At 39.7% G+C, this 12,459-nt stretch overlaps 1 protein-coding gene across 1 annotated transcript in view; it reads right to left on the reverse strand.

Moving 5' to 3' along the window:
* DPT (dermatopontin) overlaps positions 1 to 12,459 on the reverse strand; it is a 29,334-nt gene that overhangs the window by 2,661 nt on the left and 14,214 nt on the right. Inside the window, exon 3 of the mRNA XM_008059533.1 lies at positions 2,696 to 2,803. Coding sequence (XP_008057724.1) covers positions 2,696 to 2,803 — 108 coding nt within the window. The remainder of the gene's footprint in view (positions 1 to 2,695; positions 2,804 to 12,459) is intronic.

Consider the following 12,459-nt stretch of genomic DNA (forward strand, 5'->3'; position numbering starts at 1 on the left):
CGCCGGAGCCCAGCAGGTTGAGGCTGCAGTGGCCGGGAGTGGCCACTTCACTCCAGTCTGGATGACAGAGTGAGACTCCAGCTCAAAAAAAAAAAAAGAATAAGTGGATATACAGTACCCCAACAAGAGTCTTTGAGGGCCTGGGTGACCAACTATTGGCATTTGTTCCTACAATGGTCAACAGAGGATATGGCTTATTTTAGATAGAGATTGGCAAATTGGTGGCATATGTGGGTTTACCAAATGAATTTAATTATTACTGCAGCCAGGTCTTACTTATCTGTATACCAACAAACACAAGTAAACAAGATCTTATGGCCAGCTACCATACTATTCTTTTAAGAGGCTGGTAATTGATGCGAGCAAAATTTTGACTTGGTCCTAGGAGGACCAAGGGATTCAACCAGACTTAGTATCTGGTTTATCCCCAGGACAGTACTTTTCAACCAGGGGCAAGTTTGCTCTCCAGGGGGTATTTGGCAATGTCTGCAAATGTTTTTGATTGTCACAGCTGGGGGCAAGGTGCTAGTGGCATATAGTGGATAGGCTAAACATCTAGAATGCACAGGATAGGGCCTTCATCAAATAAATATCTGGTCCTACGTGTCAAGAGTGTACAGCTTGAGAAACTTCATTCCAAGAAACGATCACTACAATTTGCATTTGGAGGGAAAGCCCTTCTCCAGTGATTCCTGCACTGACAATATTTCTCTAAGGTGGAGGGTCCTCAGCATCTTCCATCAGAGCTAAAGAAACCCAAACTATGGGTCTTTAAGCTACTGATTTTTCATATAAGTAGCAAAATTGCATGAAAATATCTATTATATTTGAGTGGAAGATATTCATTTTAAATAAATGCCATGACATAATATCACTGTTTCCAATGATTCAGAGTAATCTGCAGAACTAAAAATTTCTAAGCCAACAAGAATGGTCATTTTAACTGTCTTTTCATAATAGTACAGAAATATTTATTTCATAATAATTTTGTAAGGCATTCTTTCCTTACTGTATCCTTTTCTGGTTTCTTAAACAGGGAATACAGAATTAACTTTCTTGTTGACCTGGAGACATCATTGAGCACCTTGTGATACTGTGATTCTGTTTTGCACTTTGGGGTACAAGCCCCTGTTGAATGACACCAGGCTTCCTTGTTCCTTGAGTTCTTGAGTCTTTCCCTTTCTTCTTATTTCCTAACACATTTGTTGTGTGTGTTGTGTCATTCAGCTATTTCTTCTCACTCGTTTTATGAGTTTCATTCCAAGGACTATGTTCCCTTTTCTCTTTTTAAATTTGCTGCTTCTAGAAAATAGGCAACTGAGCTTGTTAAAAATGTACCTAAAATAAAAATAAATAAATGTATGAGAACTGAGGGGCTTTCCTATGGGGTAAACAGAAGGACTTCTATTGATGGCCCACAACGTATATCATGACTTTTCATATGTCATGGCTTTCTTTTCCTTCAAAAATTTATAGGCCATATTAAATAAGTTAATTTCAATTAAATGAGGTGCTATTTTATTTGAAAATACAGATATATTCAAAAAATACATCAAATCAAATTCATCATATCCATTATCTAATGAGTTAATGTAAATTTTTATTGGCTTGCAAAACATTTATTGGTGACGTTTCAGGAATTCATTTCTGTGTAAGTGATTATTAGCTGACTAAAAATGGGTCAAATCAATTTTTAACACCTGAATTTACTCACATCTCTCTCTATGTTAATAAGAAGAAGAATTCTTGTTTTTCTTCTTATTGTTTTGATGTATTTGAGATATGGTTAGGGAGCTGATTGTGAGAGAAAGGTGAGGAAAAAAGCTAGTGCTATTTTTTAAGTTATTTAAATTATCTTCTTTCATTATTTTTTTCAGTTTTGTTAAGATACTATTACTCCTCTTTTATTTCTAAATACGGTTAGTGGATACTAGGGTCTGAATGTTGGTGCCCCCGCCAAATTTATATATTGAAACCTAATACTCAATGTAACAATATTAATAGATGGGACCTTTTGGAAAGTGATCAAACCATTAGAGTTCTTTAAAAGAGATTGAAAGGAGCTGCTTGTCCCTTTCTCCATGTGAGGACCCAGTAAGAAGGTGCCACCTTTAAAGCAGTAAGCAAACCCTCACCAGACATTGTATCTACTGGAGCCTTGATCTTGGACTTTCTAACTTCCAGCTGTGAGCAGTAGATTTCTATTGCTCATAAATTACCCAGTCTAAGGAGCCTGTTTATATTAAGACATTAGGTTTTGTATGCTCCTTCTCCCCAGTTCCCTTTCCTTCTCTTTCCCCTCCCTTCCTACATTCAAAAGTAGAGATCATATAGAAGCAAGGGATTAAAGAGGGTTCATGTTGACAGTGGTACTCCTTCTCTTCATGTTTGGTAAAGAAAAATGCTCTTAGACATTGAGTGGGAGGAAGAGCTCGGAACATCAAGAGATACCAAGTTTAGGGCTGGAGTCCATCCTCATCTCTAAAGTGAGCTGCTGTAGCAGGTGAGTTGATAAGAAAAGCTCACTTCTCATTGTCTCTTATTGTCTAGCCAAATCCTCAGTTAATCCTTGACCAAGTAGGAAACTGAAGCAGGGAAAATCCCAGGTCAAAATCCCTGTAGACATAATCCTTGCATGGAGTTGGCCCCAGCTCCCCTAACCCCTAACCCACAGGGAAGAGGTTATCCTGCTCACCTTTCCACTGCAGAGAAAGTGGTTGTTGCCCCTCGCATATAGTAATCATAATTATAGGAAACCATGTCCATTTCCTCACCATAGTGGCCTGGATAATCTGTTGTCAGCCTATGCAAGAAGAACAAAGGGGTAGAGAAAAAAGAGAAAACATTATTGCTGGACTCAAACAGAAGATGTACTATGAAGACGAGATGGAGTTTGAACATCTTGAGAGATCCAACCTGGAGTTAGATGGCCTCCACCAAACCATTCCAGGCTGTGAAGAGATAGACAACTCTTGTTCCACTTTTCATCTTCCTTTTCCTGGCCATTAAACTGTATGTTGAAAAGATGCAGATAGCTCCCCAGGCTTTGGAGCTATCACAATAACTTTGGGGTTCTTAATATTGACTAGTATTAATACTAATCCCATTCCATTCAAGTCAATTAAGAAAATGTTTTCAAACTTTAGATTAGGACTCATTTAGTAGACCATAAAATCAGTTTAATTTGTTATGGTCAGCTTTAAACAAGAAGAAATAAAATAGAAAATAAAATATTAGAGCATGTATTGCATGAAATAAGGATAAACCTGTGTGTGCTTGCGTGTGTATGTATGTGTGTCAAAATTTTGTTTCAAATATATGTGTAATTATAGGAAGTATGTATTATGTGATAGGTTAGGGGAGCCAAAAATGTATACATATTTTATGTATGCCATTTGCTCAAAAGATGTAATCAAATGAATGCTAGTATCATCATGCTATAGGCAGGACAGTCAAAGAAAATAGTGGAAGCCTGGTTGAGCAAACATAATACTACACATTGTTACATTGTTACCATCGTTTAATTCGACTTTGAAAAAGCAATATATAAATGATGTTGCTTAAAATGCATATGCTTTTTTGGCACTGTTTGTATATTTTTATTGTGAGTCATAATCAAGGAAGTTTGAAAAATATTTAATTAAAATATAAGCTCTGCAAATGTAGAGTTTTTGTGCTGTCCACCATTGTTTATTTGGCACCTCAAACAAGTACATAATAAATATTTACTAAATAATTAAATGGCCTGGGGGAGAGTCACTTAATTTCAGTTTCCTGACCAAAAGAAGAATAAAAGATACCTTATATGTTTGTGTTTGGGACTAATAAAAATAAGTGTGATGTACTAGTACATGTAGTGTTGAGTCACTAGGTGCTATTTTGTTTCTTCTTCCTCCTCCTTTTCCTTCTTTCTCTCCCAAGATTGAGTCATTCCTGGGCCTTCATGTGAGTAGGTCCACCGTGGTCCATCCTGGAATAAGTCTAGAATCCTCCAGTTCTTATAATTTTGCCCCTGGGGATCATCGAAACCAAAACAATCTCTTAGCCATAAAATAGTTTCTCCAAAGTCTTTGCACCCACCAAGGCAGCTTGGGAAACAACTAGTTAGTAACTGTCAGTAATTTGTTCTGATTTGGGCTTACCAGGTCACTGTATGATGATGTGTATGTTGATGTTATAAAGATCTTCCCCTCTGCAGACTGATGATGAGCTTTCTCTTAAGAGAGTCTTGAAATCTTGAAAAGATTGATTTATAAACTGGAAGGGCTCCTAGGAGGAGCTCAGTGCTTAGATGCAGCAAGGTCAATGGTTGCCCACTCTCTTGGTTCATAATCATTCCTCTTCCACGTTATTCACTTACCCTTGCTTTCTGATTTGTCTTTTCCTAAGACATAATTATGCCCTGTCAGGATGCCAAGCCCAACCCACAGAGGGTGTGTGTGTTTCTGCTTAATATGATCATGAAGGGAAATAAAGATTTGTTAATTCAGAAACCTATTTTGTGCTTCTAAAGAGACCTGGAAGCAGGGCTTCTTTCTAATAAAGTCAGCGAAATGTCTCATAAATTGACCTAATAGGGCCTCAATTGGTTCCCACTAGTTTGTGATCCATGAGGATTCTAATGACTGTACTAAAGTTTACCCAAAGAAAGATGTTTATTGAGAACACGAATAATGAAAATTAGGATTAGAAGAGATTGGGTGGGGGTGAAGAGGATGTTTTCCTTACTTTGGGGAATATTAAATATTTTCCAGAACTTTTGAAGCACTCTTTGGATGCAATGTGTAAGAGCTAATAATCTCATATTTTTATTTATGCCAAAGAAGAATCTACAGCAATACCACATTAGGCTATATCCAATTGCCAAAATTATTTGAAAGCGATCAGAATAGATTTTTTATTCTTAAAGTTTTTACTGATCACTCTGATCTGCCTTCAGAATATTTGGATAGCTAAATACATTTGGAATAAAGTGGGGGGGGGGAACTTGCATTTCTAAAAAACTAAGAAGTTTTATGTTTAAAAGAAGAAAAAAATTATCCAGTGTTCTTTTTTACTAGCATTCTCTGTTCCTTCATTTTTGGTAATGACCAGACACAGGCCTCCTGCCCAACTGGACACGTTGTCTGGGAAGCCTCTTTGGAGGACAATGAACTTCTACAGTGTCCTGGAGGTGAGGAACCTGACCATTGGTACAGTTCTATCTTGGACCCAGTGGATTTGTTTCTTTTGATTTTTGGTTGTTGATGTTGTTGTTGTTTTTTTTTGTCATAAAACAATGAGATCAAGTTTAGACTATCTTATAGAAACTTGGGGTAAGTAGGTGGGAGTGAGATTGAATGTTGATGGAAATCTCCCCTATTTTGTGAAACTAAAAATACAGAGGGAGAAATGACTCCAATCATTGGTAGAAAGTAAACCACTCAAACACTATCTATAGCAAAGCCTGCTGGGTCGATATGGCCCAAGACTCTGTCTGTATTTTCAAACCAGATATATGTTGATATATACTGTTGCAATTAATTCTTGATTACATCACACACACTCACATACATACAAAATGTCCCAATAAATGAAAACTCCAGTAATAGCTTCTCAGAGAGAAAAATAATTTAAATTTAAATTTTCAGAACTAGACACTGAGACAAGGCATCAAAACTTGTCAGGAAATTAAAGGAAGCAACAAGGGTGCAGAATGATCAGAGTTGCTTAAGCTGTGACATTGGACTTCCTGAGGGTGGGTGGGGGAGATCCCAATGTGGCTCCAACTTCCTTCAGAATTCTAGGTCACTTCAGGCAGCTTTTGGCAAAACATACTTCATACTGAGCATTGCCACACATTCCCAGACCAATTAAAACAATCAAACATCTTTCAGCTTGGCAAGAAGAAAGGGAGGGCAGGTCAGGAAGGCGCCGTTATTCAATTTATTGAAAAGAGTCTATTTTTAAAGCACTTTTATAAGAAGCCTCATTTTCCCCTTTCAAAAACCTACTGTGTGTGTGTGTGTGTGTGTGTGTGTGTGTGTGTGTGTGTGTGTGTGTGTTCATTCTTCCCATTAGTTTTGGATGTGTGACTATTGAGGTACAAGTTCTCACTTCACAATACATTTTCTGCTGTCAGGATGAGAGACAGAGAGTCGTTCCAAAGCTAAGAAAAACCTTGAAAACATAAAACTACTTGTACAACTTATTGCATAAGCTCAGGTTAAATGAGATGAAAAGAAATTAAATAATATCTTAGTTACAAGTTGAAGGAAACCAGGTTGAACTATGAGATTTTTAAGATTGATAGAGTCTTTTCTCACCTAAGATTCTTAAAGCACTAAAATTATCAACAGATACAACTAGACTCTGTGAACATTTGCCAGTACAGTATCCTAGCCTGAACTACTGCCAATAAGTGTTATGGCTTCTTTGCCATGAGAACAGATGTATCACAGAGCTGAGCCCAGATAGACCCTCTCTCACCCAATTAAAAAGAATTAAAAAGGGAAATAGAGATACAATTTAGTTACATAAGATGGCCAGTTTTACTCATTGTCAGAGGTGTGGTTGAGAAGTGATTAGGTTTTTAATAGTTTTAAAAATGAGTCTGAATTTATTCCTCAACATAAAGTGACTCAGCATAAGACATTGTGAAAAGCCACCTCTCTGAGACCTTATTGATTATGAAGACTAACTTATAGCATGGAGACATGCTTGTTCCATCTCCCTCACTTGGGGCATTGGGACAACTGGATCATTGGGCATCTCCCCGGGGGCTCCACTTTCAGGATTTACACTCCCTCAAGTGTGCACACGAATAAGTGTGGCTTGTCTTCATGGTCGACGCCAACAAGCGTCACAACCTCAGTCTTATCCTGCACCACCGACTCCCTACCATAAATCTGGGATAAAACTCCAGCATTTGCATGTTAACAGACCAGAATGGGGTATCTGAGGAAGCCATATTATGGTTTTTATCAAAATTAAAAAAAAACTTAGAATGTCTTCAAACCATCCTTTAGCACTCAGCTCTTGTCATGCTCAAGCAACATTCTAGAGGAATTTGTTCTGGTCATCCAACATCTAATTTCATTTTGCTTCTATCTTCTCCACTACCCAATTAACACCTTATCTTAATTACCATATTCTCATGTGCTATGACATTTCAGCATTATGTACTAGGGGTGTCAAAAAAATCTATACACATTTTAAGTGATATTAAGAGATGTTTGCCATAATCAGAAGTGTCTGGAAGTTGATGGTAGCCACTTTGAGTACCTCTTGTAATTTGCAGAAGTCAAACGTGACTAGTATGCATTTTATTGAATATTAAATTTTAATATTGTTTTTCCTTTCTTAAAATGTATATACATGTTTGACACCCTCTGTATTTAGCATTTGATTAAAATAATAGGATATTGTAGACCATAGAGTTTCATGATGATGACCAGTATCAAGAGCTCTTTGTGGGATCATGGGTACCTGCCATCAAATATACCTCTTATGTCCTGGTTTGGAAGTGGACATGGAGGTAAAACTCAACATTTGTAGATGTGATGTGTTGAGGTTAGTTTGCTTCCTATATTGGGCTAAAAAAAGATATCCCTTTCTGACAGGGAAATCATTAAAAAGTTTCCTAAATAAATCCAGTCTGTTCATGAGCATTCCTCTTGTATCATGCTTTCCAGGTAAGCTACAAGAAAGGAGAGTATTTCCGATTAAATTACTTTGCCCTTAATGGGCATTGTATCAGACCCTGTTTGAATTCGTTTTGCAAAGACAAAAAAAAAAACCTTAAGTGTGGTTATGTGTAAAATACCCACAAAGGAGCAATAACCTTGGGCTCTCTCTCCCAAGAGCTGGGAATTAGCTAAGTGAGACCTCTGCAATCACCCAAGTGCCCTTCTCTGCAGAGAGAGGCTGAATCCTGGGGCTCTGGGGGTGTGAGAAAGAATGCCAAATGTTCATTCTGTCCTCTTGTGGCACACTGGAGGTTTATATTTTAAACACATCAGATATGCATCACAACTCAGGGGAACAACAGTTCCAGGGATATCTGTGGCTTAAATTAGAAGAGGAAAGTCCCTGAACACTTTCCAAATTGCTCTCTTGGAACCGAGATTCTGGTTCACTGTCCAAGCCCAGAACTGGTCAGCAGGCTCATTCCCTTTGCCTCATGAGACCTCCACCAGCCACCCCGGGGCCTGCACATTGGTGGGGGCTACTCCATCTTTGACATCCTCCTCCAGCTAAATAGTTGTTTTTTCTTTTTTCACTACCAGAAGTCTACTGTACTGTTATCTAATGCTTCACTTGTCTTATTTCCTCACCTAGGGTTGAGAAGTATCTCGGTATTATGCAAAGAGCACGGGATTTGGAGGCAGGTAACGCGGTATGCATCAAGTTTGGAGTTTTGAAGGAAGTCACAACTTCTGCATCTCAGTTCCCTCATCTGTATGTTAGTGTCGTACTTCCTGAGTGTGAGGATGAAACTAGCTAACACAGGAGTACATGGTAGGTGTCAATAAATAAATATTGTTATTATCATAGTTATTAGGATCTCAACTGAAGTCTACGAATTGTACTTATTTTACATCCATTCACATTCATGGACTGACTGATTAAATGAATTAATAAACAGAAGAATGAAAGATTGCCTCTAGACTTCAGTAGAGGGAAGCAGACTAGATAGAATGAAGCATCAGATTTGGTTTATAATTGAGAGGCTTGCTTTATTCTAAGTAGCTAGTAGGAGCCTGACCTTGGGTTAATCAATATTTAGACAACCAGTCACATCTCTGAAATTTCTGCTTTTGATGTTTGAGTGCAGGGAGGGAGGCATCACCCATATGCAGGCAGCAAAAACAGTCATCAATCTGTATTCCCAGGAGATTAGTTCCAGGAACCTAGAGATACCAAAACCTGCAGTTGCTCAAGTCCCATATATAAGTGGTGACTAATTTATATATAATCTATGAATATCATCTCGTATACTTTGAATCATCTCTGGATTACCTATAATACCTAACACAATGCAAATGCTATGTGAATAGTTGCTATGCTGTATTTTTTTTATTTGTATTACGCTTTATTGTTGGATTGTTATTTTTTATTGTTTTCTCTGAATAGTTTTGATTCCCAGTTGATTTAATCTTGAGATGTGGATCCTGCAGATATGGAGGGTTTACTAAATTATAAAGATGGCACAGCAGTTATGATAGCCACTTCAAATGACAAAAGGGATAGTTGCTTTTGCTCAAGTTCAGAGAGACTGCTGTCTTCCCAAATGAATGTTTTGTGCATCCTGCTGTGCGAGGCAATAGCTATTAGGAGGGTACAGAGTAGCTAAACCCAATGCAAGCTCCTTTAAAATGTGACATCCAGTCCCATTTTCTTAAATATGGGTGTCTCCATCTCTATAATGATAGCCTGCAGCTTGTGCAGAGAACCAGTGTGGAAGCTGCTCTTCTTACCAGGCCTCTGGGAGCTGTGCTGCAGGAGGCCTCCCAGGCACAGGTGTCACACGACGGGCATGGCGCTGCAGGGGACTGTGAGGTCATTTCTGTCTTTGACACCGCATTGTGGGGAGCGGCCCTTCAAATACTCATGTATCATATTAAAATCTAAACAACGAAGAAAGATGCTAAAGATCAGCTTTGACTGAGTGCTTTGAGGTGGGAGAGAGGAGAAGAATGTCCTCATCAACTGATTTTGTTGTTAACTGGAGCTATCCAGGAATTAAGAAAATCCACTCTGGCTTAAGACTTGAGTGCAAGGAGAGTGCTAAGTCTGACAGTCATAGAATCTTAAGGCTGAATAAAAGTATGAAGGAAATCTAAGCTGATGCACTATTTTTTCAGCCAAGTTTTATTACCCTATGAACCTAATAAAAGGCCATGGATCTATAGAAGAACTATCTAGAAAAGGAAATAGCTGCTCAATCCAAATCCATCAGTTCCTGGGACACTGCTTTCACCTGGACGGGAGACAGTGTGGTGAGTGGCCCACAACTGCTGGGCTGTCTGGAGAGGGAGACTCATTACAAACAGCCTCCGAAGCATTGTGGCTGCTTCAGTGACATGTGTTTGTGGTTGCAGACAACTGGACTAAGAATTCAGATTCTCATATCTACATAAGCATGTATGAAATTCATATATTGATGCAATCCAGCAGGGACGGTTGGTAATGGCATGTCCACCTCTGCCAGGAATTAGCTGTATTGCCAGAGTCCAGTGGCACTGTAATATCCAGCAAGAAACTGCAAAAACTGAAATGATAGCAGCGTCTTGCTTCCCAGCAAACACAATAAATCCTGCACTCGGTTGGGCAACTTGTTTTTTTCCAGCCCAGAATTATGATATTCCTGAATCTCTAAACGCTCGCAAGCTCAGAGTCGCTAGATGCTCATTTCACTAGTTCTAAATGGCTGCAGAACGCCTTCCAAAGTGGGAAGGGGAGAGTGTCATCCCCGCCCACATGAGTCTAGCTCCCCAGGAGGTAATTCAAGCTAATTATAGTGATGTAAGGCAGGGTTTCAAATAGAAGGACTATCAGAATTGCAGCACTGCACTATGGGAAGGTGTGGGGGAAATCTCTCACTCTGCAGGGTTGTTAAAAGGATCAAATAAAATAATGCTCATGAAACAAGTCTTTGTCAATGATAAAACATCATCATATGCATACCAGGTTTCACCATTGTTACTCTTCCTAGGAGCCTGCAACATTTGGTTATTCATTTGATGACTCTATTAAGGGCCTACTTTGTGCCACACAATATGCTTGAGGTGCTTTAGAAATAAGACCTAATTTATGCCCTAGAGACATTTAGAAAGACATATAATATAAAGTCATGACTCAGGCAATTTAAAGATGCCACTAAAATGTCTAGACACACCGGTGAGATAGTGAGTCATCCACTGTGTACCACGGTGCATACTTCAATCTCATTCTGCTGCTTCGCCAAGGTTTTCTTTTTAAAAAAGTACCATTTCCTTTGGCAACCGAGGTGCTCTGAGCTCTAACACTATGCTATCAGAAATAGAGCCAGCCAGGCTGAAGCATACTCAGCGGGACTCATTTCAAAGTTAACTTGCTATATCTTCTGAGTGATCCTCTCCTCTTTCCCCAGCCATTGGTTCTACCAGCTGACAGCAGCACACCTGTATGGAGGGATGGGTGAGGAAGGGTGAGGAGTGTGCAGATGGGGGCAGGAGTAGGGAGGTGGGGTGGAATGTCATTGCAGTCCAAGGCTTGAGGTAAATTTTGCCACCACAGAGCTGAATTTCTGTGGCAATCCAAGAAAAGTTGCTTATCTCTGTTTTTCAATTTTTAACCTTGGGGCTTTGTTCCTACATACATATCTCAGTGACCATTAAATTCTTAGCATCTTAACTGGTGAGTTGCATCTAAAGAAACATGAGAAGTCATTGCCAAAGTCCACGACAGGAAGAGTATCTAGTATTCGCTAGGAAGCAGGAGTAACCTGGAACCAGTCCCCAGGTGACTGGTAGAAGTCTGGGGCATCATTAGATCAACAGCGGAACTTGAGACACAAAGGCTTGTCTCTTTCAGTTCTCCTCATCCAAATAAACGGGATAAGCTCTAAGCAGCAAAGCTCAGAGTCTTAACACAGATCACAGATATCCAGAGAATATGAGAATTCTGGGAAGATTTAGATGCTTTCCCCACTGGGTCACCCTTGCTTATCCTCCTCTTACCTTTGCTGTTGGACAACTTTTGTTGTTCAGTGAGCCCAGTTTCTTGCCTGCCTGATCACCACAAGCCTTGGGCCCTAAGCCCACTCCTGTTGTTCTGTTTGGCCAGGAGCCAGGTGGCCGGCAGACGCATCTCTCCTGTGATGGAAATGTTGCTTCCCAGCTCACTCCTCCTCCGCTTGGGAAGGCATGAGTCAGTCCCTCCCACCAACACAGACTGTCCTTGGGGGTCACATGTCTGTCTTTTCTGCATAACCAACTCCAGTCACAAGTTCTGCTTACTGCAAGGTCATAAGTGGTGGGGAGGTTGGATCTCTCCGGCAGCAGGGCTGGAGAAGGGGACTCTGCTCCATGACAGGCCAGTCAGCTCTGTGCGATCAGAACTGGTGACCACAACAGACCTATATTACCATATTTAATCTTTACAGCAACCCTGGGAAATAGGCTGATGTCATTCATTCAATCATCCAACAAATGCTAGTGAATGTCTGCTGTGTGTCTGGCATAATTTAAAGGGGGTGGCATACATCAGTACAAAGATCTCTGTTTGTTCAGAGATGGGAGGGCAGTGAGAGATTTAAACATTTTTAGATGCATGAAAATTATATTTTCTGGGCTCCTTCACCCTGTTCTGCATACCTCCTACATCTGGACATTCACGCAACAGTTGTTAAGAAGACACTATGTTCCAAGCACTGTGCTGGGCACTGGGGGTACCCAGTGTCCCCTATCCCCCAGGTGCAGTCTAGGTGAGGGGGAG

Source organism: Carlito syrichta, unplaced genomic scaffold, assembly GCF_000164805.1.
Source record: "Carlito syrichta isolate Samal-C Ts95f unplaced genomic scaffold, Tarsius_syrichta-2.0.1 Scaffold304240, whole genome shotgun sequence".
Classification (NCBI taxonomy): domain Eukaryota; kingdom Metazoa; phylum Chordata; class Mammalia; order Primates; family Tarsiidae; genus Carlito; species Carlito syrichta.